This window comes from Acanthisitta chloris, unplaced genomic scaffold, assembly GCF_000695815.1.
Source record: "Acanthisitta chloris isolate BGI_N310 unplaced genomic scaffold, ASM69581v1 scaffold32463, whole genome shotgun sequence".
NCBI lineage: Eukaryota > Metazoa > Chordata > Aves > Passeriformes > Acanthisittidae > Acanthisitta > Acanthisitta chloris.
Genome location: NW_008667084.1, coordinates 1,023 through 26,673, shown reverse-complemented (window position 1 = coordinate 26,673; position 25,651 = coordinate 1,023). Strand labels below are relative to the sequence as shown.

General features: G+C 39.4%; 1 protein-coding gene across 1 annotated transcript; it reads right to left on the bottom strand.

Moving 5' to 3' along the window:
- Positions 1-2,616: 2,616 nt before the first annotated feature.
- LOC103800017 (glycerol-3-phosphate dehydrogenase 1-like protein) lies at positions 2,617-21,946 on the bottom strand. Its single transcript, XM_009072376.1, has 7 exons — positions 21,775-21,946; positions 20,253-20,393; positions 16,498-16,636; positions 15,232-15,344; positions 6,871-7,104; positions 6,357-6,463; positions 2,617-3,114 (listed from the first exon to the last, which is right to left on the bottom strand). The coding sequence occupies exons 1-7, from the start codon at positions 21,907-21,909 to the stop codon at positions 3,018-3,020; spliced, it is 966 nt and encodes a 321-aa protein (XP_009070624.1). The 5' UTR covers positions 21,910-21,946; the 3' UTR covers positions 2,617-3,017.
- Positions 21,947-25,651: the final 3,705 nt, after the last annotated feature.

Sequence of the window (25,651 nt, the reverse complement as noted above, 5' to 3'; positions counted from 1 at the left end):
AATTGTTTCACTAATGGACAGAAATGAAAATGTTGATGTCTGGATGTCCAACAGCTCTTTTTAAAATGTATGGTAACCTCATATCTGCCATCATTACATAGCATATCCACAAAAACCTACATGCCATCAAGAGAACATAATATTAATCGCAAGCCATGTGAAATGAGACAACAGAAACAAAAGTGACTCCCAAGACAAAAATGTTTATTTGTATTAACTCTTCAAACAGGTATACATTCAACATCTTTAAACAAAATCAGTACATGTGTCTAGGGCAAGTTGAGTAAGTATCATTAGAATATAATGCCTTCCTTAGTAATTAATGTTCATAACTCAAGAATTAGTTACAAATTTATGACCCCTTGCACAGGGGTTAATGTTTTCAGTCAGACTGTCCCAGTACTAGGCAAAACAGAGTGTTTGTAGAACAGGATTCTAATCATTCAGTTCCAGTACCATATCAGTGTCTTTTAATAAGCAGTTAATGTTAGTGGGGGAAAAATACCTAGTGGCAAGCTGAGTGTTCTCAAGCACAGGAAAGAAAATGCAAATGGTGAACAATCTATGAAAATTTAAATAAACTATTTTAGTTAGTGAAACCTCACTTTCTGTCTGAAAAAAACAAGAATATCATAACAGACTGGAGAAAAGAATTCCATAAAAACCTTTTATCTGGATTTGCTTAGAACATAGGCTTCTGTACAAAACAAGAACAATAAGATTTGGGAGTTTCAGTGGTAGAAGTAATATTGGAATAATAAAGAAATAATTTAAAAATATATATTAATTTACCACATTTAGCTCATATAGCCCTTTACGTATCTTACAAAACGCTACTGTTCTACATACTGCATGTAAAAAAAAAGTTTATATATATATATATGTATATGTACACATGTAAGGAAAAGCCAATCAATTTGGTATTAAAAAAAAACCAAAACAAAACAAAGCACAAGCAAACACACTGAAAGTTATGCAGTACTGAGGAGTGTATGCTCCACGTGTGCGTTAGGATAACAGTGCTTCCAACCTTCAGATGTCCTCTGAAATGTCTGAGCAGACACTTGCTCGAAGTCAGCTCAACCAGTGATGTTCTCAATTGCCACAAACATCTGATGTTACCTAACTTCTGACCATCTGTTATATTTAGCACTAAATCAGAAATAAGGCAAAAATGACTTTTCACATCCCTGAATTTCTGAGAACATTCATGAGATCTTCCAAAGGAGCACGAAAAATGGTACCCCTGGGCTGAAGTGTCCTTCTGTCTACACAAAGCTTTCCCAATGCTTCCCTATTTCAGAATAATTCAGGCTACCTAAGTATGACAACTATTCCCAGGCATCCTCTTTGTTTCAGCACATTGTGAATGACAACTTAAAGCCTCAGGATGGGTTTGTGTTGATGATTTCTGGTCTACAAACACAACAGAGAACAGTGAACAACATGTCTGATACTGCTCAGAGGTTAGTAGATGTTCAGAGCAGCTGGGCATTCTTGTTGAGCTCTGTAAATACTGATGCTAACCTTTGTCTCGCAGCTGGAACAATGAGTCCACTCTTTATGCACCTAGGTTATATTTCACAACCCCCTCCCTCCCCAATAAGTTTTAGTATACAAGAAAAGCAAACCATTTATCTAACTTCTCTTGCATCCACCTTAAAAAAAAAATCCAAAAAAAGACCAACCAAGTCAACCCCACCCCAAAATAGTAAAATCACAAAATTTCCAACAACAAATAAAATTAACTTCCCTGATAAAGCAGAGGTGCCTGAAAAAAACTTAGTTGAGATACCTGGGGAATAAAAGAGATGCCTTTGAGAAGCTTTCTGGGAGACTGGTCATATAGGATTTGATTCAGCACCCATTAGAGTTTTGTCCAGTGAAAGAGTAACTTCAGAACTGGGGAGATGGATCAGGACTATGGTCCAGTGGACGTGTCAGTCACTGGCAGGCACTGAAATGAACTCAGTCATTGTACTGGCACACAACCCTTCTGACAACACAAGCATGACCTACCAGGGAATTCCCCTGACATTTCTTGGAGTGCTGTGTGGAGTGCAACACTTCGCAGCTAGGCCAGAAACACAGCAGAACAATTCTGTGTGTGGATACTCAAGAGTATCCTTCCCCACCCACCAAACAGTATCAGTGAAGAACAACCACAGGTACAATGCTAAAAGGAACTGTAGGCTCCAGGGTTCAGAACCCTCAGGTCAACACCTCTGGCTTGCTTTGGGGACTGGGATTCTGGAAGAGCCTAACATCTAGGAACAGTAAGGGAGAAACAGAGAAATAGAAAAATGCAAGGATTAAAAAACAGAAGGGGAGGTAATGATCCCCCTCTAGAATATTCCCTTTAAAACAGTGTAATTAAAAACCTTAAATTCACTTAGAAATTGGATTCAAAATAGTCTGACAGTTTTAAAGACTCTCAAAAATCAAAATATTCTTCACTAGAGTTCGTGAAAATATCCTTGTAGCCCCCTGAATAACTGCTACCACCTGTTTTGCATTAACATTGCTTAAATTGATATAATGATAAGCATGCAAAATGTCAAAATTTAACTGTGTATACAGAATAAAACCAAATTCTAACAGAAAGACTCCTAATGTTTCAAGGTTACAGGCTTGACTCAGTCTTCGATCTAAACCAGTGGGATTCTTCCCACAGTGCCCAGTGGATTTTGGATTAGGCCTTAATAAGAGACAACAAAACATTGTGTTTTATGGTGTAGGAACACAGTCAAAGTACACTTCTGTATATATACTAGGTAAGTAGTGCAACTTCTGTATTGTTGTATTTTAGCCAGTAAGAGGACAATCACCAAGCCAACACTGCATGCTATGCCAAACTAGGCTGTACAACAAAAACCATACCCCTTCAGACACATTCATGTTGTTACTGTTGCCTAGTGAGCAGCTTTGAACAAAGTTTAATGACAGATACATCCACTTGAACCCAGATATAAATTGGAAAGGCAGAAAGCTGCGTTAGTACAACAGCCTGATTGATTTTACATGTGCTCTGGGTGACTCTGAAGGCAGGATATCATCTCTCTGACAGGCTTCCCTTCATAGCAGATTCGATACACAGCCGTGAATAGTGGGAACCTGAGGGAACAGAGCGGGGAAAGCAAACACAGAATGAGTTTATTCTATAGCAGTTTCTTAAATGAAAGAAATAAAATGGGGTGAGCAGAGGGAGGGAGAAAAGAGAGATTGAAAAATCAATTTCTTTTTTCTATTTGTCGAGCACTAACTCTGGACTGAGAAGTACTGGATAAATACAGGACCTACAAGCATCTCTAACATGGGTCACTCCCAGAAGCCCAGCGAGCTGTAATGGAGCCTGTAACATTCATTATGTATGGCACAACCTCTAAGTGATCTAAAAAATAAATTAAAACCACTCATATCTTTCCTTGCTGTTCTCCTAGCACTTCTCATCTGTGGTTGAAAACAATGACTGGCACATCAGTTATGCATTACCTCTGAGCACTAATCCAGTAATACAGAATATAACACAAACAGACCCAAGAAAAGACTGAATTTTAATTTTAATAACAATCCGAGAATAAACCTGGATTTTGAAACATTAAATTCTATTTTTTTTTTTTTAATTTGGCCATATTTCTAACAACCTCAAATTACTGAGGTTTCTCTGAAAATCTGAGGGTTTGCTACAGCAAAGACACTTTACAGAAATTTGTATTTGCTTTCTGTCCATCCTGGACAGACAGACAAGTCCCATTTTCATTCAAAGCCTGGTGAATTTTAGGGATTAATTACCTGTTCATCAAACACATATGCCATTTCAGCATGGCCTTTTATACTGATAAACCGTGGCCAACAGAAATAAAAAATAAAGAGCACTGGAGATGGTGAAATAGTTAATTTCTGAGTGATTCAGAACACATCCGGATTAGGAATTCCTCCTTAGGAAAGCTGTCCCATCAGTCACTCTAAAGCTTTATGAAATGCACAGGTCAGTGTTAAGCAGAACACTCAACCAGTACTGAGCACTGTATGTGCTTGCCTATACACTCTGCTGTCACGTGTTACACTGAGGTAACTCTGGTATCAGCACATTGCTCCAAACTAGACTCCTCAAAGTGAGCCAGAGGTCACAAGAGAAGCCATGAGCTGTCCTGGAGTGCTGTCACACCGTGGTGATTACTGCATTCTCAGGGGCAGACACAGGATTTCTGCTTTGCTGAATGCAATACTTCACATTGCTGGGGGAAAAAATGGGGGAATGGATATACTTGTGAATTCAGCCCATCATTTCTATGGCTTTTATTACAAGTGCTCAATTCAAAATGTAGAATTTAATTTTTATCTGAAACTCTTTAATGTCCTACCGTGAAATGTACATCCATTTCTTTTGATCTATTTTTGTGGAGAATAGATGAAAATAGCAGCAATAGCAAAAACTATTTCAGGTCAATCCCACTGACTTTATTTTTGGTTTTATTTCGTCTGTGGAACCAAAATTATCCTATAGCCACAGAGCTGCTTGCTCAAATCCAGTGCTACACTGTCTAGGTTGCAAAACCCTTACTAAGAAATCTGCAGAAAAAAGTTTTCCACAAAGACTTCCGCTTTCTTAACAAGCCCCACTTATCACTCACTTTGTATGATATCTTGGGCTGGAGGTGGGTTGAATTTGCTGCTACCATAAAAACTTAAATGTGGGCACTAATAAAATTTGTTATGCCTAGGTGAGAGGCAGCCACAAAACATGAACCTTCTGCAGCAAAACCAGGTTTCCCACAGCTTTAAATACAGTACTGGCAGTTACTTCTCAGTGAAGAAGCACTACTACCACAAACCACACCTTGGTAAGTCTTGCTGCTTATCACAGAGAACTCTGCTGTGCACAGGTTTGTCACACTTCACAGGGAGAAACCAGGCCAAAGGCTGACTGCAGGCTCAGGGCCAGCCAACTCCAAACACATTCATGCCTGAGCACATTAAGAGGGCTACAACTGTTGAAATGAAAACCAGTAACTGCACTGCAAATATCAACAGGCATCAACCCTGCTACCAAGGATCCACTGAACTTTGACTTTTGCATATTTCTATATAGCCTTCAGACTCCTTTTGTAGGATGAGAGTGTAAAATTTTCCCCTTACCAGACTCTTACCTCTTCACTTTGGAACCATGGCTGCTTTACTGGGTTTTGTGTTTTCAAGCAGTAACTTTTGAAAAACACTATGAAAGTTGCTTTCAAAAGTGTTGTTGAATGAGACCTTTTATGTTAAAGTGACACACATATGCTGGCAAACCAAAGAGAAATTAGCAACGCTGTTTTCAGGTCTTTCATTAAAAACACAACCAGAAGTCTTCCATAATGCACTCTATTTGTTGTAAGGCAGACAGGACAAAAAACAACCAACCAAAAAAACCTTCAAGCACAGCACCCTGTCTCATTTAGGAAATCATAAACAGCAAAGAATGAAGCCAGCATTTTAATTAGATTTTTTCTCAGTTATCTTAATTACTGTACACCACAGAGACAGACTTAGGTGACTTACATCCAAAGATAATATTAGAAAGTAAGTAATTTAATGCAGCTGAGCCATTAAAATGAGACTATAAAAACTGCTTTGGAAAAAAAAGTAACATGGCTTGGTCTTCTGACTGGCAGTTATCTAACAGGAACAGATAAATGCATCCCTTAATCTCATAAGGAAACAACTGTGTGTGTGGCTTTAGGAATCATACATGTTCTGACTCAAATACAAATGAACAAGCCAGGGCAATCTGTTTAATTTCACAGCACAAAACCCTCCTGACCTACAGAAGCAGATGGCAGGTTTTAACCTAGAGCAAACTGGAAGTCACATTAGGAAAGAGAACTGCAGTATCTAAGCTAGAAGTCATGTGGCAGAAGCAGCCACCTCTATTTGGATGATCATCTATACAGATCCTCAGCAACAAAGCTCCTCTCCTTGGAGGTAAGTAATGAATTCACCACTATGCAATGAGCTGTAGAGCCTCTCCACAAGTCTCTTTAGGAAGCTCAGCTTCTATTTTCATGTATTTTATTCTTTTCACATGTTAAAACACACTTGCTGTGCCTTCCTGTGGTAGCAGAAAGCAACAATACCCTCTGCAAACCGAAAGACATTCACAAATTTACCATTACACTAACAGCACTGTCTACACCAACATTATTTTGAGGTTCTATTCACTTCTCTCTCTGATTTTAACTGGGGTTTAAGCTACTCTTATTACAGTGATTTTCTTTTTGGTTATTACCTTCATGAACATATCAAACCCAAATATGCAGAAAGAATTAGGGAGATTAAAAAGGGGTATCAGAACTGCTTGATCTGCTCTTACGCACTTGTCCAATATTCCTTTCTGCTTGAGGATGCGATACACTTCTGCAGAAGTCTGTGGTCCCTGCAGTTTCTGGCCATTCAACATTTCTTTCTCCAATTCTTCAATAGACTAAACAACAGAGTAGGAAAAAAAAGAAAGAAATTGAAAGGTCTGATAAAGTCTTTGGAAGCTTGACAACATCTGGATGGAAAAAATAAAGTTACTGAGAGTTTTTTCTTTCTCAAAAGTGACTTTGAGTGTATTTCATATTCTCCTTCATTCTTGTTTGTAAGTATTTTCCTTCTTAAATCTGCAGCTCCCAATAACTAGTTTCTCAAGTTTTGGGTTTTTAAAAATCTCCACCCTTTTTAACACCTTTACACTCATTCTAGCCTTTTAACACACTCAAAAACAAGGGGAAAGAGAAGGGTATTGACTCATTAGAGCTAGCAGGGCTTAGATAACTGTACTATTACCCCAACAAACCAGGAGTGCTACTACTTGTAACACCAGATTTCACCCAGTGAATAAGGTACCTTTCCAGTTTTAACAAATGCTTCTGCTACACGTCGATTCCGGCCACCATAACACGTTGTGATGAGGTCAGCAACTCCACAGCTCTCCAGGAAAGTGGCAGTAGACACCTGTCCTTTGCAAAAAATTTTGGCAAAGGCGATCATCTCCATCAGGCCAAGGCGAATAACAGCAGCTTTGGTATTGTCGCCGCAGCAAAGGCCATCACAGAACCCAGCTCCTACTGCCACTATGTTCTAATGGGAAGAGAAATGGGAAACAAGTCAATTACTGCTCACAGAATCCTAGGAAACACCAAAAGACAGAGTGCAGCTGTCCTTAAGAACTACAAACACTTTACTAGTGAAAGACTAGACTGTTGGTTTGGCTTGTTTTGGTTTTAGGATTTTGTTGTCTATGGGATAACTTTTAAAAAAAAAAAAGAAAAGAAAAAATATGAGAAGTCTTACGTTATTATTTCCAAGGATAAAAGCATATTTAAAGCTGTGGCACAAGTTGCCCCTGAGGCTGTGGAGCTATTATTGTTGAGTATGTTTAAGAACAAACAGGATGCACTACACCCAAACAAGGTTTTAGCTAGATTGAGCTATTCCTGCCCTGGGGTAGGGGGAAAGTTAGACTGACATCCTACAGTCCTTTTATCCAGATTTCCTTTATTGTTACAGTAATACTACATCTAAGAATCATTTATTGACTTCCACACTGACACGTTAAGGGAACAAATTCAGAGAAGACAGTAGTACTCAGCCCTTTTAAGTATGCAGTTCCTATAACAGTAATAGTTAATCAAGGATTCCCAGAAGGTTCGTGACACAGGAAGACCTTCTTTAACAACAAAAGTCTTTGTTTGATTTTTTTCCCTTAGACCTGGTGACAGCCTTCTACAAATAATGTGCTGTTTCTTCATGAACAATCAGCTATATGGTCCCTTCTTTGGTTTACAAACACAGAGATTAGATGAGACACATTTGAGTGAAGTGACTATGAAAGCTCTTTTCTGACGCCTGGAGTCAGAGCAGAGACCAGCCATGGTCCCACTGCCTCTACCAAAAAAAAGAGTCACCCCAACAAACTACCGAAATCTGAAACACTCCAGAAAAACAGATGGTATTCTCACATACTAATAAAGAAAAGAAGGAAACAATGGATGTAGTAATATCCATCCTACTGCATGCAACAACATCAGCAGTGACCTCAAGAGGAAGCACAAGAGAACCAATACTGTGGCTCCTAATGTAGCGCCTGATGCAGGGATAAAAAACAGCATCAAAACAACCAACCAAACCAACTTGAGCTGTAGATGAAGAAAGAGCAACAGTCAGAAGCTGCTAATGAAAGCAACCAGCTGATTAACAGCTGGTTTTGTTTTTGGTTTTTGGACTGCAAGAACCAAAAACACCAGGCAGCTGCTGAGCTGTGTTGCCAGTCATGGCTAGGTGACTCTGCATCACATGAGGTTACAGGATCAGTCATAGCTTTTTGAGCAGCTAGCTGAGGTATAAAGGTGACCCTAAAAATTGCAAACAGGTATCTCAATATTGGATCTCAAGCAGGAAAAGACAGTTTTTTAAAGCTGGTACTTTAGATCATCTTGGCTTAAATCTTGGCTGTGGTGATTCAGTCAAGGTATATTTTCCTCAGACACCTCTTGCATAGCAACCTCCAATGTTTGTTCATTTGGCAGCAAAGCAAGAGGAAGTCAAACAGATATTTAAGAAGTTTTCTGATAGGATAACCCATTTAAATGGACTTTACACATATGTGAATTCTGCAAGAATTTAGTGCTCCACTAAAACTAAAACCGTATTTGAGCAACCTCTGGGCTTTTCCCATATACTTCTTGAACACTCCAATACAAAAGCTTCCCCTTCCCTACAACTTTGTCTGCTTGACTTTCCTTTCCAATTTGAAACAGCCTACCTGATCATAATTTACAACATGATTTGGTCTATGGTATTTTGTTGTCTACTTCTACCTTTTGCAATTGCTGTCTTTGGAGCAACAGAAATATTCTTTCAAGCAAGCTATGCCAAGACTAGTTACTTCTGAGGAAATGGGGTGGGGAACAAGGGAAGCTGTGAGTCCAATTCTGGAACACTAAATTCTTTGTTTGTACAATATCCCCATTGTGTGTTCTCATACAGTTTGCAGATAATGAGGAAACAAGACAACTGATTATGCTCTAGAACACACCCCCATGCCTAGGAGACCTTTATATCCTGGTCTACATAACCTTCAGGCCACAACTATGAATTTACAAGCTCTACCACCTGGTTTCATTTAAATCCTTGAAGAACTTCTGATAACTGTCTTGTGTCTAATATACTGTAGAGAACTAATTATACCACACTGAAATTTACACCCTACTCAAAGGCAAGCCACTCCTTTCAAAAACAAAACAACAACAAAAATATCTCACAAAACTTAAGACTGAGTCATCTTTCAGTCCAAAACAGGCAGTTTGGTACTTGAAATCTCTGAGTGCAGGCACTAAGCTGAGTTCGTTTCAGGAAGATGCATAAGCAAAACAGAAATTAACACACACGGGCCTAGTGGCACTAAGACTACAGTGATCATCCCAGAAGCTCACTGTGGGGGGCAGAACCATACACTGATCTGACAAAAACATCTTTCTGTATCTGACATGGTTGATCCTGAATGCTGCCACTGCAAAAGCCTACACATGAAGTGTCCTGGTTTCAGCTGGAACAGAGTCAATTTTCTTCTTAGTAGCTGGTACAGTGCTGTGTTTTGAGCACAGCATGAGAATAATGTTGATAACACACTGATGTTTTCGCTATTACTGAGCAGTACTTACTCCAAGTCAAGGCTTTTACAGTGTCTCACGCTCTGCCAGTGAGGAGGTACACAAGAAGCTGGGGAGGGAGCACTGCCAGGACAGCTCCCCCAGGCCGGCCAAAGGGATATTCCCTACCACAGAATTGACATAGTCATGCCCAGTACATAAAGTGGGAGGAGCTGGCTGGAAGCCATCACTTGCTGCTTGGGGACTGGTAGGGCATCAGTCAGTGAGTGGTGAGCAACTGTAGTGTGCATCACTTGTTTTTCATGGGTTTTCTCCCTCTCCTCTTCATTACGACTACTATTATTTATTGTGGCTATTGTTATTATATTTTACTTGGCTTCAGTTATTAAATTGTTCTTATCTCAACCCATGAGTTTTACCCTTGATTCTCCTCCCCATATCCCACTGAGGGGGAGGGGATTAGTGAACGAGCAGCTGTGCAGTACCTAGTTGCCAGATGGGATTAAACCACAACAGGAATTCCTGCAAATGCAATGGGTATGTATTTATGCCAGAGGAAAGAGTCCACATTTTCATGAGCTTAAAATCTGACTGTATTTGCATACACACATGGGAGTCTGAAAGCCAAATAAGCAAGGACAACTCTGGCCTCCAGACAAACCTGTTGTTCCAAAGGTTCAAAAATAGTGTCACAATAACCCCAAAATGAATGCAACACAATGTTCCTCTTGGCCTGAGGGATTCAGAGCTCTCAAAACCACTACACACTTGAACAAACACATTTCCCCTATCTTGACATTATCAGCTTTTTGCATTAGAGCACACATCCTGTAAGCAAGATGCACAGCGTGGTTTTATATTGCATATGGTTTTAAACTACTGAAATACTTTGCCCTAACAGGCAAGTCTTTAGATGGTCTGGTAACCATAAACTGGCATTAGTCCTAGTCCTAGTTATTCCAGAACATGAGGAAGGAATGGATTCAGTTTTTTTTAGCACTGGGATGGTGAAACTATGCTCCAGAAAAGAAATGCTGATGCCAGGCAGTGCTCACAGTATGTGTCAGAACAAATGAGAAAAAGTGTCTTTTACTTGCACGTGACCTGCTGCAAACATGCCAGGGGTCACAAATGCAAGGCCAACAGACGACCAAGAAAACAACAAGAAGTCTGCAGACTTTGCTGACAGATTGTTCTCTTACACAGTCAGTGCTCTGAAACACCCAATTTACAGTCTGTGGAGTGCTCATGAGGACAGCTTCAGTGGCCACTTCTGAGCCAACTGTTACCTCTCCATAATTAAATGGATCAATAAGAGAACTAAGCAGAAATGTTATTTCATCTGGGATGTCCAGCCTTCCCAGAGGTAGTGGTACAGCTCTGCACAGCCTGCTTGCCCTCTGCTTACACATGAACTTGGAGAAGCTCCTCGCTTCAGATCATAGCTGAGAGAGGTCAAATGAAGACTCAAAAAATCAAAGACAGTATCAGCAGGACTGTCTGAGAGGTTAAGCATAAGCTGCTTGCTTGCTCCTGGCAAACTTGAATTTCATTTCCACTTAATCCCAGGAAAGAGCAACTACACAATCCACTTCTACAGTACCTGGACTGACTATCCAACAGTGACTGCCCTAAACACACTTTGCAAAAACAATGCTGCGTGACATAACCTGGTAAACAATACATCTAGTGACTTCTTCACTTAAGGCTAAGCTGGAGCCATAAGATTTATATGGGCCTGAAGCGACCTGAAAGGCAACCACAGCTGCTGCTCCTTCTCCTCCCTGCAGTAACTGTCACATCTGTCTTGGTCCTTGGCTGCTGCCACTTGAGGGTTTTTAACTCTCCAGATCCCTGAACATTGGGCAGCTGGATCATGGCCGTTTTGCTATATCCAGAGGTTAGATTCTCACTCCTCCTCTCATGCTCTCCCCTGGCACTTTGGCACTGGTGATTTGGGTACAGTTTACCCCTAATAATGTAGCTACCAATGTTTACGGTGCCTCTCAAGTATGCTGCTAGGCTCATACACCAGCTCAGTCTTGCCTCACATCTGTGCTGCTTGTAAGGCCACGCACACTGGCACAGGCAGTAAGGATTCTAAGGACACCTCAGAGGCAAGAACCTTGGGTCTGTGCTACTCTGCAGTATCACATCCATCAGCATCCAGAAGCACATCCATATGTATGCATAGCTGCACATGCTACTTTTACAGTGGTATAAAACCTTCCTTTCCTAGGAAGGCCCATTCATCATCTGGCAAATGGCAGATGAACTTCTAAGTGGCCTTGAGTCAGCTTGTCTGTAAAGCCAACCGGACACTTTGAAACAACTATCCAGACTGGAAGTTTGTTAACTTCTGACCTCGACCCTTAGAAAAGGTCAACAAACAAATGTGAAATGTGCTTCAGTCCTCAAAAGGAAAAAAAAATCCCACCTCATAGATAAGAACATGCCAGGCACATTTTGTTCCAACAGCCAACAAGTTACTGTAGACAGCTGTTTCTCCTCAGCATCATCAGATTTTGTAAAGTCACTGCCACTTTCTATTCAGACAGGCTCCAAGCTGACACACGACTGCAGTTTGACTGCACTGATTTCTGTACTTCACTATGTCTCCATCAGCCCATTGTCACAAACCTAAATACAGTAAATGAAGTGGATATTCTATATATATGCATATGTATATAAATAGCAATCAAGCACATGTTCTCTCATGATCACCCAGCTGCAATACCTATTATTACAGTCTGAATTCAAATGTGCTTCAAAAAACAATTTTCAAACCTAAAATTATCCTTGTAAGGGAAAGCTGTGCTCAGAGCATTCTTTGTTATCCTTCTGTATTTTTTCCCAGCCTTCAGGCAAGCATCCACATTGAAAATCTTCCCTCTTTAGAAAGGCTTGCAGAAATAAAAAGGGAAGTAGAGCCCAGGCTTTTAACATCTAGTCCATTATGCCAGTACCACCAGAAAGGTCTCCTTTTCCCAAGTTGGTATTTACAGAAAAATGCAGAAGCTGTGAGAACATACTGTTTTTCATATTGTACTATTTCTCATGCTTCAAATACCAATACAGGAGTTGCTCTTACTATTTCCATACCCAAAAAGACAGTCCAGAGTGACATGACTGCCTGCTTACCTCTGTCCTCCTAGCTGTAGTTTGCAGTGACACTACTGACATTTTGAATTGGCTTTGCTAGAGAAAGAGAGTAGAACCTCTCTTTTTATACCTGTATTTTCACACCACACAACACTGTCATCTTCTTAAACAGAAATTCCCTCCTTCCGGCAATTTTTACTACTTTTTCATGAAGTAATTTTCCAAGTTTAAGAAAGTAATGGTCAGTTGACTGAAGCTACGCATTGGATTTTTGCCTAAAAACAATCATGTGAAAAGATGCTTAGTTTTCACATTTTTATTACAAAGATTATCAAATTAATTATAAGGACCCCAAGTTCTTGTTCCTACCCTTAGCAAACAATTCTTCTAATACTATGTACAGCTTCTAAGGAAAAGAGGTAATTACATCTGGGTTTTGCATTTTGCTTTGCACAGGCAATAAAAATATTTCCATCTGTTTAATTTTAGCTTCGTTATTTCCTCTCAGAGCTATACATGTTCCCAATGCATTAATAAAATTTTGCAATGTTTGAGTTAAAAACAGCTCAGAAAATTATTTACATGCTGTCAGCACAAGATTTAGGATTCAACACAAGATTTAGGAAAACTAGAAAAGGTTTTAAATTAAAAATTACTTTAAAAAATATGATTTTATTTCAGATTAAGGAAGAGTTTTATGTTTAAAGAACATCACCTATACTAGCAGGACTGATCTATGCCACTTTATACCAGTTCTGTCTTCTAGTTACGCAAGAAATCCACAGTATTTTTAAACCAGTTAATTTATCCTTAATTCACTTTTTGTTCAGAGCTTATAATTTCTTTGAAAGTCTCAGCTCAGTTAACAAAATACACTGCAATTAAAACTAAATGACTAGAGCACATGGAATATAGACCATTTCAGAAATGCAACTAGAGTTCAGTCTGCAGGATGCATGATGAATAATGAAGCAGGAGGGAGGAGGAATACAAGATGACTACAAAGAAAATACCCAAGTTTCACTTTGCTATCTTTCCAGGTCAAGAACAACAATTGATTTAAATTCTTCTGCACTTCCAAAGAGATACAGGTATCTGGCCTGTCTTGGGTCTTTATAGTAGAGTTTTGAGTGTCTACTGACTAGCTGCTCAGTTGGATGGGAGTGCTCATCTCTAGTGCCCTTTCACGAGATTTGTCTGGAATAAAAATTTCCTGGGACAGAACTTCTCTATCAGCCAGAAATTAAGCTAGTCAGAAAATATCCTGCTGAGCAAATTTCAAAGAAAAATAAATCTGTAAAACTTTTTGACTAATTTCATAGGTCTATACACAGGGATTTCTTTTCTGCTAACCTCCCACATCACCACAGCATTTTAAAGCAATGGCATTTTAAAGCAAATTACAAGCTCCACTGTCTTGAGAAATTGCTATATATATACAGTAACTCCAAAGCATGTTGCACCAAAACACCTAATCCCATTATCCCAGTGCACAGATCCATAACCTCCTCCTTCTCAGGACTTCCAGCATGACAGCTGTCAAGACAAAACTATTCAGAAAACCAACATGCCAAAAAATATGCCATTATAGCTATCAATCCACTTCTGCTGAGCAGGAATCTGAACTCCTTAGCTTAAAGACATCATTGTTTGGTGGGGTAGCTTTGCGAGTGAATGGTGCAGTTTACAGAAGATTTCAACAGCAAAACCAAAGCAAGACAAAATAATTATCCAAAGAATAAAAAAGTAAGGCAAATTATCTACTAAACCACTACACCCATCAAGAATGATTCATGCTAGGTATCAGATAATGTGAACTCCAGTACTGTTGGCACGGGTGTCAAGCAACTAATGCCTTCCCTTCACATATGTCCTGTAAATTAACTTGAAGAAATAGCAATTAGAGTATGTTTAAGTTAGCCTTTGCTTCCTGTCAGCATCAGTTTTGTTACCAAAAACATTTTTGATGAATAACTGAAATAACATTTTTCCTATTCAGGTCATTTCTGTATGTGGTTATCCCCACAAACGTTATGCAGTGTATGTCCACAAAATATAAATCTGTAAGAGCGCTCATATTGTGTAAGTCAATGAAGAGAATAGTTTTGTCAAAAGACACAAAGGATTAATGTCAACTTCTTTCTCCCTTTCTTTTTGAGAACATACTGCTGCAAAAAGGAAAAGGGAACTAAAATGGATTTAGAAACATACTGACCACTTAGATGAAATCAATCCCTGTTTTGTGACTGTGTAAAAACTAAGTGAAAGACGTAGGAAGAGAACTTTGGAGATGGTGAGACGTGGGTCTAAAAGCCAGTTCTCAAAACATGCTGCTCCCTGATTTCTGACCTGGTTCTTTTGGAAGTGTTATGCAGCAGCTTTATATATTATATAAAGCATAATAAACTTAATTGTTTAAATGAAAATCGCTCTTTCTTTTTTCTACAAGGATCACTATTTCATCTCTGTACCATCTGCAGACAGTTAATCTTACCTTCAGAGCACCACAAAGCTCAACTGTATCTGCATCATCTACTACAGTTATTCGAAAGTTTGGAGTCTGCAGGAGTTCTTTGAAGAGAAGGCCATTTTCCAAGATTTTGCTGCCTGTTGAGAGAGAGAAATGAAGGCTAAGAAAAATGACTAATTGATTTGTATGTTATTTAGCCTTTCCGGTGCAAGCTAAGACACTTAAAAGAAAAGATAAAGTTGTTCTATCTCCACCTTAAGCAGATTCCTGTTTTAAGGGACCAAGGACACGTCTACCTTGCACTTAAAAGCTCTGCACTGAGTTACTCTAGACTTCTTCATAATTCATTGTCTGCTCAGCAACAGATTCCAAATTACATTTCCATGAATTCTTTACGTACTCTGCATTTTTTGATCATTCTCTTTAAAAAGAACAATTAATAATAAAACAATGGTGGATTAAGACTATAGCAGGAGCAATTCTACCAATGACTTTCAAGCCTGCATTCCAGAAAAATCCCTACTGATAAAGGCATGGCAAGGATGTTTTGTTAATTGAGTGTGCTGCATGGCAATGTTTCTAAGCACTAAGAGGTAGTAATTCAACCACTCAAAAACAAGTTCAATGCAACAGCTGTAAATGACAAAGCTAACAATGCACAACAGTGCAAAAATAAACACTGAAAAAATAACATGAACTCTGTATGTATGACCACCTGTGTGCACATACACACATTTACCTATCTAGAAATGGTAAAATCCAAGACTAGGCACATCTTCATGCTGCAGAGCTGTGCAGACATCAACAGAGAACTAAAACCATGCCTAACTTTAGGGGGGACAAAGTATTTTGAGAAATTAAAACAAGATGTGGATACCTTAAGAAAACAACCAAACAAAAAAGTCAAACCCAAACAAACATGCATAAAGGTACCATCTGTGACTGTAACAGAACAGAAATCATTTATCCATATAAAGCCATGCAGACCCAAGAAAAAATTTAAGCGCAGTAATAAAATGAAGCACTTTGTTATGTGGAGGGTGATAAAGAGCATGCTTTGTATTTCCCATGCTAAGGTCACAACCCTAGTGAGAATAGGTAAAATTGTCCTCCTCCCTCTCCCTCTATTCCCAAGATAGTACTTTTGGAAGCGTAAACGTTTTAGGAAATTCAACCAACACTTTCTGATAACGGCCAACTCATGTCAAAAACAATTAAATTTGAGCTACTTGGTGTGCAAATGTGAGGGCAGGAGCATGTTTTAAACATTCTTACAACTTGGAACAGTACCTATTGTGGTTTCACAGAATTTCTCTGCTGCCACCTCATTGGCAATGTTAGCTCCCATCAGCACACTGATGTCTATTCCCATCTTCTCTCGAATAATGTCAGAGATCAGTTTGAGTCCCTCCGGGCCTTCATCTATTCCCTGCAGCCAACATTAAATGGAATTACTAAAAAGTCATTCATTAGGCACAGTAGAGAAGCAAGCAGAACACAATTAGTTTTGTCCATGGGTGAGAAGTGAAACAAGACCTATTCAGACTGAGACTAAAGATGACAGATGTACTACCAGGGAAACTTCTATTGTGACCTCTACAAGCTGCCTTAGAATCATGGGAGGCAACACCTTAAGAATTAGGACTAAACTCTAGATGATGATAATAGTTTTTATTCCATGCTCAAAGACCTGATTCTAAGAAGTGCTGAACACTCAGCTTTGTTAGTTCAGAATCTCAGCTGCTTATTATCAGTGTATCCTTAACAAAGACAGTGGAGCATAGCTAATCCATCAGTTATGAATCAGGCCTGCACTTGGACTTGAAATTGCACCAAAACTCACAAAATGACATCCGAATAACTTGTTTTGTGAACAGGTATCTGAACTGAAAGATCACAGGCAGATTCCCTTGTGTATAACACCAACAACAGTTTACTTGTAGAAACCCCATTTAATGATTGCAAATACTACTACAAATGGAACAGCCATTCACAGATATGTAGAAAGCTGAACGACTGAGAATAATTAAACTTCTCAGGATATTTTTAGCCTGTATTTATACTGCGTTATTAAAAAAGGGTGAAAATTGACAAGCTATTAAATTGTTTGTTCTTTCCCATAGTGTACCACCTTTTATACAGTACTATTTTTTAACATTGAGGATTTGATACTTTGAGGGATTGATAATTTTGCATCATGACTTATAGGCAAATGTGTGATTCTCCACTGCTTCCAGACATACACATACACACACCCCCCCTTGTATGTTTCCAGTAGTGACATTTCAAGCAGGCAGTAATTTGCATTTCCACAGATCAGAATTCCTCAAATAACATGGTGCAATCAAGAGACATGCAGAAATGCCCGTATAAAACCAGCCCATTAAACTACTGCTTGCATTTCTGCATTATTTTTCAATCTGTATCACTTATTGCACAGCTCTGCTTTCTCGTCTTTAATGAGCCATACAGAAACAATCTGAGAGCAAGCACACGTATACGTGCCGTATTTTTCACTCACGGTGTCAAAAATGTCCCCACAAAATAACTCTAAGGTTCTTCTTCCTAAGCAGGCAAATAATAAAGAAAAAAGCATGCACACATTGGGAACAATTCCAAAAATGTGAATACCTACACAACAATTATCTGTCCAAGTGAAAGCAGATCAGAAAGGCTTAGGTGCTAAATTCTGCTCCACTATGAAAAGATGCAACTTCTGGCAAGTCAAGGAGAGTTGTACCTGTCTCTTGTAGAGTTCAATCCAATACTGATGACAGATGATAGAATAAAAACAAAACACCCATTCCTCCTCCTCAAAACCAAGGCTATGGGACTTTCCACTGGGGAGCAACGGTCCACAGGCAGTGCAAGTCCAATTCTGTGACCTTATCACTTGCATCCCAACACACCTGTCAGAGCAATCCCTGGGGCCACTAACAGGTAAAGGAAAATGAGCCTGTCTGAAGAGTATTTTGCATGACTTTCTCCTACCCTGCTTCCTGTGTTCACTGCTACAGCGCACTGTAAGTTGTACACAGTTCCTCCCCTCACACTCACAGAGATTTGTTAGGTTTTCATAGACACGAGTGATCAGAACCTATGTAAAGCAACGGAGCTGCAAATGTTTAAATGGAAATGCATATTAACCAGCAGACAAATGTCTTCATTTCCCAAAGACTCGGTTTTATTATCAGACATTAGGCTCTGCTTGAAGATTAGACTGTCAAAAAAGCAAAAAAGAATAAAAAAAAGAATAAAGACTAAAAGGTGACACACTGCTAACTTGCCAAGCAATTTAGTAAGCACAGATACAAGATGCCCCACTAATGGTATTTTTCAGAGCAGAACTGCACTATTACTGCCAAAGCTAACACAAGCCACTTTAATAGCATTAGTACTGAGCATGAAACCACAGAGAATATGACACTGATGAAAACAGCATCCATAAGGAAGATGCAAAAGTAGAGGAAAGAATGCGTTCCTGCCTCTACTGCTTAGTTTCACTGCTGTGTTAAATCTCTTCTTAAATCTCATTCTTGAACTATACTTTTAATGATGCAGTTATGCCTCTTCATAAAAGCTGACATGTGCTTTGCATTCTCCTGCAAAACATTGAGGGCCCTCACACCACTTCTTCTGAAAGCTGCCTAAGGATGCAGTGGAGCACTGTGGCACAGGGAAGCTGCCTAATAACCAACTCTGCTTTGCATAGCAGGTGCCACTATCTCACTTCCACTACACTGAACACAGGCACTTTGCTTTGTTGGGGGTATTTTTTTTTTGTTTTGTTTGGGGTTTGGATTATTTTTTAAGGTATTTCCTCCCCTTTTTTAAAAAAAAACACCATAGTCAGTAATCAACACTCTATTAAAGCACTGGTAATCAATACCCAGAACAGTAATTCCAAGGGGAATATAGGCCCAGGACTCTGACTTCTGATATGCTGACATAAATCTTCATTTACTCCACCAATTTCCTTAGTTACTCCTATCACTAAGGACAAGTGAACATAAATCACATTTAGCAAATTAAAGGAGAGCAAAGTTTATCTTTAGCTATGCATTCAACTCTTTTAACAGTGCCTTATTTTATCCCTCTATAATATGAAAAGTTTTTCTGCAAAATGCACTTGGGAATCATTACTTTGTCACACATCTCAGCAATACATCAGGTCAGCACTAACTGAACAATACAGATTTGACAGGCTTAATTAGCCAAACTAAAGAGATGAGCTTGCAATAAACAGTGATAGGGGAGTTTTGTTCTTTTTGATCACAGATCCATAAATGTATAATTTTCTAGAAACAACAAAGGAATGCGTGATAAGAAAATGGCCTACTCTCAACTATGTACAAAGCAACAAGAAACCAGAATCTTCCAAACCTTGTGGGAGCAGCTTATTATTTGCAGCTAAACACACAGGGGAAAAAAACCTCACCCACCCACCCACCTATAAATAAGCTATTCCATATTTTAAAATTCTCCTGCTAGCAAAAACACAAACACTCCAGGGAAACACTTCCTGCACCTCTGCCCCCTCCTTTTTCCTGTGTTCAAACCGTTGCTTTGGGCAATGCTGAACAGACTCTCTTGTTGCAACATAATACTTGACTTGAACAAGAGCACTATCCTTTCAGTCACGTGCAATTCTCTCAGCAGTTCTTAAAATTATCAACTCAGCATGTGGGATGTGCATTAACAATCAAAGCATTATGCTTGTGCTCTGTTCTTCATCTAACGATGCTTCTGGAAACAACAGATAGAAGACTGGAAAGATGAGTGGTGCAAAACATACTGACTTCTTTCTTTCTAGAAGTCTTGTCAACAGCCTCATTTTCCTCTTCCTGCAAGTGCCAGTCTAAAATAAAACACTGCCTAACAATCCACTAAAGACTGAGACAAATTCCAATCTTACACCTAGAAAGGTTTAATGGAACAATCAAGTGAATTAACACACAGACTTTTCATATCAAAATACTAAGACATTTTGTTTTAGGAGATTCCATGACACATTCTTAGTTATTAATGCACAGTGTTTATTATACCTTTATGAGAGTTATGCCAAGTGCTTTCTTGGGTACTCGTCCTGTGATTTCATCGCAGACTTTATGGATGAACTGATGTGGAATGACAAAAACCAGCAAGTCTGCATCCTTTACAGCTTCATTAAGGTTTGGGACAGCAACCTGTGTAGTTATGGGAGAGAAAGGCCACATAACTTCTTAAAATTAACACTACATGCAAGTGTTATCAGATAAAGTAAAAGCAGAATCACAGAATTCATCAGGTTGGAAAAGACCTCTGAGATCACTGAGGCCAATCTATGACTTAACACCACCATGTAAACTACGTCCAGTTATTTCTTGAACACCTCCAGGGATAGTGACTTCACCACCTCCCTGGGCAGTCCATTCCAGTGTATAATCACCCTTTCTGTGAAGAAATTCCTCCTAATGTCCAACATGAACTTTCCCAGTTTGGTCTTGAACCTGAACCTCAGCAGTTTGGTCTTACACTGAATGCTACAAACTACTGTGCTTCATCACTGAAAATAAACATTAACATAAACTTCCCAGATAAGCAAAAGAATTTAGGAAGTAGTTTGTTTTCTTAGTTCCTTATACACTCAAATGTCTTCTCCAGGCCTCTCACATCTACTAGTTTATATGCTTCTTCTCTGTACTTAGAGATTTTGTTTACTCTTTAAGAAGGGTATTTCTAAGTCACTTGCCAGACTCCTTTTTACCTAACACTTGATGACCACCTTAAAAGAACACTCAGGTTTAAAAGGTGGCAGTAAGTTCAACCTATTGATAAAGAGAACAAACCTGAATGAGCAGGTAGATGACAGCAGAAACACCACACTTAATGAAGGGTAGGAAAATGGGATTTCAGCATTATTGTGAAAGAGAAAACTGCAATGCACAGCCATTCCTGTTTTTGCTGTCCAAAAGCTCTACTGAAATGTCAGCTGCTGCAGCCTCCTCCTATAATGTTTTTGGGGCAAGAGTCATCACCTGTCCAACACCATCATGTTACACCAACACAGAACACATGTGGTGTCCAGCTGTTCTGCCCTGGCAATGCTACTTTCTAATGTGCTGATTTGACTGCACGTGGTTGAAAGACAACAGAAAAGCAGTTTGCTTGGGAAACACTCTAATTCTTATCCTGAAATACTTGTACAGAGTTTTAGAATAGCTGACATCTCTTCAATTCTCATTGACCAGCCAGCTCCCTTCCAAAGTTGAAGCACGTGTTTTTTTGTTTTAATGGGTATAGTCAAAGCTGTTAATCTTGCCCTTTTTTCATTTTTCCTTCCTTAGACAGAAGCTGAAGTAGCATAAGGACAATAGTGAGACAAAATAAAAAAAAAAGAGAGAGGGTACAGTGCATTGGACTTACTTAACTGCATGATTACATAATTTTTTACTTGTGCCATCAGTAAAACAGCATACAGTCTGAAATATTATAAACCTTAAAGGTGTTAACAAATTTCCACCTCCATACATTGCACAAGTGATATTCCCTCTCCTCCGTAACTATAATTTAGCTTCTGAGCCTTACCACATTATCTGGCAGCTTGTGTCCAGGGAGATACTTTACATTTTCATGTTCATTATTTATGATATCTGTCAGTTTTCTCCCATTAATATTCTCCTCAAAGACCCACATCTTCACTGTGGAAGCAAACTTCTGCATTTTTTTCACATTACTGCCTACTATTTTGGCAACCGCAGAGCCCCTGCAGGAAAGAAAACAAAAACAGTCTTAAAAAATTATGTTCCCCTAGAAAAAAAAAGAGATTGTCTTTAAAATAATCAGAAATTCACAGGTTACTTGACCAGTTACGATGTAACATTTTTGATCTAGGAAAACAAGTGGAAAAATACCAGTCATTCACACCTGCTGCTTTCCCTCAAATATATCTAGAGTAGGTGGGGCTGAAGTGTTTACTGACAACATCCTTATTTATTTTGTCTGCTTATTGGCTATCCAGCGACAGTTTAGGTTACTGTATTTCCCCATATCAAATCGATTATATTTTCAAAGCAGAGGTAGAAGTGACACATTAAATTTTTTAAGACAGATAATTTTCACCTCTGAGAGACAGGAAACTTCTTTGCTAAGATGACTGACCCATCAATTGCTGTACAATACTGAGAGGCATTTAAAGCCAAGAAGCATTTACACGTTGCAGAAGCTATAAGCTTTATGGTTATGCAGCCAACCCAACATAATTTAATGATCGCAATAGCATCCTGTGAATTTGCAAGCAGACAATTCCATTATGGTTAGTCTTGTTTTCTCCCCAAGAACAGCACAGAGTGAAACTTGTAGGACAGTGATCAGTTTTACTTCTCAACTCTCTAAGCAATAATGAAATTAATCAGAATTACAAGAGGAGGGACAAATGCAGCCTTCCCTCTCTCTGTAGGTACTATATGGAAGAAAAATATGCAATTTTATTAAATCTGTTAACCTAACTTTCCTGGGATAAGAAGGGAGCTTCACAATTACTGATAACCTACGAAGCAGACACAAAAATATTTAAAACATGCAATAGAGTCACCAGTCTGAGGCTTGTGTGTGTGCGTGTGTGTGTGTAAACTGCACAGTTTATTAGGAGGCAAGAATACTTTACCTTTTTGAATCTAGTTATATACTCCTCTACATTTATTATTGACATTGCTTGTAATAAACTCATAGCTGACAACTAAACCAAATAGAGTCGTGTTGCTCCAAGAGGTTTTGATATGGCACAACTCATCTTGCTATACTAAAGGTGTGTGCTGTCACAGGGCTAAAGTCACTTTCTAAGTAGTGGCTAAAAAACAGCAGTATCTAAAAAATAGTTATAGTATCCTAAGTAGACCTTTTTCAGTTAAACCATTAAAAAGATATGTCTTAAAAGCCTGGAATTTACTTCTCTAAAAGCACTGCACACGCTGGGTTCAGGAGGTGATACAGAAGGCACAACTGTCAGCCACCTCCTACCAAGCTGACATTCTGTATCTGCATGCACACAGAGTCGTGTCTGCTGCAATGGTGTACAGCTCACCAGCTCAACCCCCAAATCCCAGATCCACACAAACAGCATGAATCATACTCAACACAGCACAGGTATGTGTTCCTCAGACAGTGCTTTGAGCTCCTCAAACAAAAGCACATTTACTACTACAGATGTATACACAAAGTCTGGATCCTGGCAAATCATTGCCTCCAGTTGTGAACTTCACTACACATTCTGTGTGTTTACTGTTGACAGAGCAAGACAGAAATAACTGATTCAGCAACTCTCCAACTGGGATTTTCAGCCTGCCAGCAGAAACTTTGGCAGTGTGTACTACTTGAGTGAGACATTAATTCCCTTACTATTTAACACTTAAATGCCTTAGCTGTCTTCTTTTTTCAGCCTTTGAATGTAGTATTAGAAAAGTGAAGACATGTCTAGCTTGAGTATCTGAATCCAAGAACAGTCTCCTGACTGGCTTCTCCAATTCCTCATTTCCCATTATGTTGCAACAACTGTTGTAGGACCATATCACAGCTGGTCTGCTTTCCCACCACTGCTTTACAAGTAAAGCACAAAGCCCAGCAACTCGTACACTTGTCCTGATAACAGCAGCAGTGGAGGTCACAATATGCAAGTCTAAATGATATTAACCCTAGCTCTACCACTGTCCCTGTAAAATCCCCTCAGTTAAATCACAAGTTTTACCTCCCATTTTTCTACAGCAAGTTCCTAGCTGTATGAACCCCTCTGTCTGGTAACTTCCCATCTCTTCCCAAATTCTGCAGTTGGGAAGTTCAAGTTGGGCAATCAGGTTAATTAACAACTGGTTCTAACAAAACAGAGAGGGGCAAATTCTGGCTGTGCACACCTCACTAACCTGCCCTGAAAGTGTTATCAGAAGAGCAGGCTACAGTCCATAACTGAGGCAACATTTGCAGTGCTTTAACTGACCCTGGACACCGTCCTTGAATCCCGAGGCTCCAAGGCATATTCTCAAATTGTACTCTCTCCACGTTCAAGAGAGTTTATTTTATCATCTATCTTAAACATCCTAACGAAATCACTCATCCACCAGCTGAGCAACCCTAAATGGGCAAGGCCAGCAAATGGGCAAGGCCAGCAAACACGAGCTCCTGCTCTTCCGCGGCTCACGAGTCATCTGTCCTGTCCCATGATCTTCCATCAGGTGTCAAGTGACCCCTGCCAAGTCAACTTCATTGTTAAGGTGACCTTCCCCTAGCAAACCGACCAAACAAGTCTGACTGGAAGTAGTCTATCATGCAAGGTGAATGGCTCAATCCTTATAAAAGGTTACTGTCCTGCCAAGATCCTTTAGATTTTTTTTTCCATCCTGGATATAGGTCAAAGGGCTGTGAGAAGGCAAAGACTTGTGTACAGTTACTGGCACTTGTCTGACAAAATCATCTCACACAGTCTCCAAACTGCTAAAGATGCCAAACCCCACTCAGATCAACTACTTACATGCCTATAATTTAGGCACCAGCAGTCACACACTCCCATAATTCAGGCTTCAAAAATATATAATCCCCAAATATTGATGATCAGATGTTTATAAATGCTTCCATTTCTTTCTAGTTACCTGCTTCTAAGCACTAAATGCTTCCACTTTAGGACCACAGGCCCCAGTTCCAAAAGGCACTACAAGCACACAGGTACACAATTCCAAATAAGTCCAATTCAGTTCGGTAGTTGCATATACTATTGAATCATGGTGTTCTTGACAGTCAGGGGTTTGTGTCTGCCATCCCTTGGACTCTGAGGAAGAAACCACCTACTTCTCCCAAGAGTTACTGTCCTCAATTTTTGATTACTTCAGTTTCTGCTTTCCTGCCACAGAAAAAAACCCAACCCTGTAACAATGCTACCACATGTGAAATAAGCTATAAGGTATTTGCATACATTTATTCCCAAAAGAAAGATAAAAGCTGATGTCTGGTAACAACATTCTCTCTCTCTCAGCACAGCAGAGATGAGCATTTTGCCACCAACTCATCCTATTAGGCAGGAGCTTTGCTTCTTATTAAACTGATCCAATGAGGGGCAAACAAAATACATGTGCACGTGGTTATTGCTAGTAGGCAATATCTACAAATCCTTTTGCTTCTGCAAGTGTGTCTCACAGTGAATTGAGTATAAATGCAGTCAAACTTCCTGGAATTTCCCCCCCCCCCCCCCCCAGATTTCTAGCATGGAAGAACAGCAACAAAACTCCTAAAAGACTAGGTCTAACTGCATAACTGCCTTCTGGCATATATTGCCATGCACAGTAACTCCCTGTTCATCTTAAAAACTAGTGCAAGGAAAGCAAGAGATGCTGCACTGAAACGTCAGCCATTCCCTCAACCAGCCATCACAAAGAAAAATACAACTTGGCAGCTGCTGATATTTTTAACAGCAGCAAAAGCC

Excerpts from the sequence above, each read along its gene's own strand:
- LOC103800017 (XM_009072376.1), bottom strand. The coding sequence starts at position 21,909 with ATGCAGAAGTTTGCTTCCACAGTGAAGATGTGGGTCTTTGAGGAGAAT. Across the intron at positions 16,637-20,252 it reads TTGGCATAACTCTCATAAAG|GGAATAGATGAAGGCCCGGA; the intron begins GTATAATAAACA and ends TGTTGGCTGCAG. Across the intron at positions 7,105-15,231 it reads AGCTTTGTGGTGCTCTGAAG|AACATAGTGGCAGTAGGAGC; the intron begins GTAAGATTAACT and ends TCTTCCCATTAG.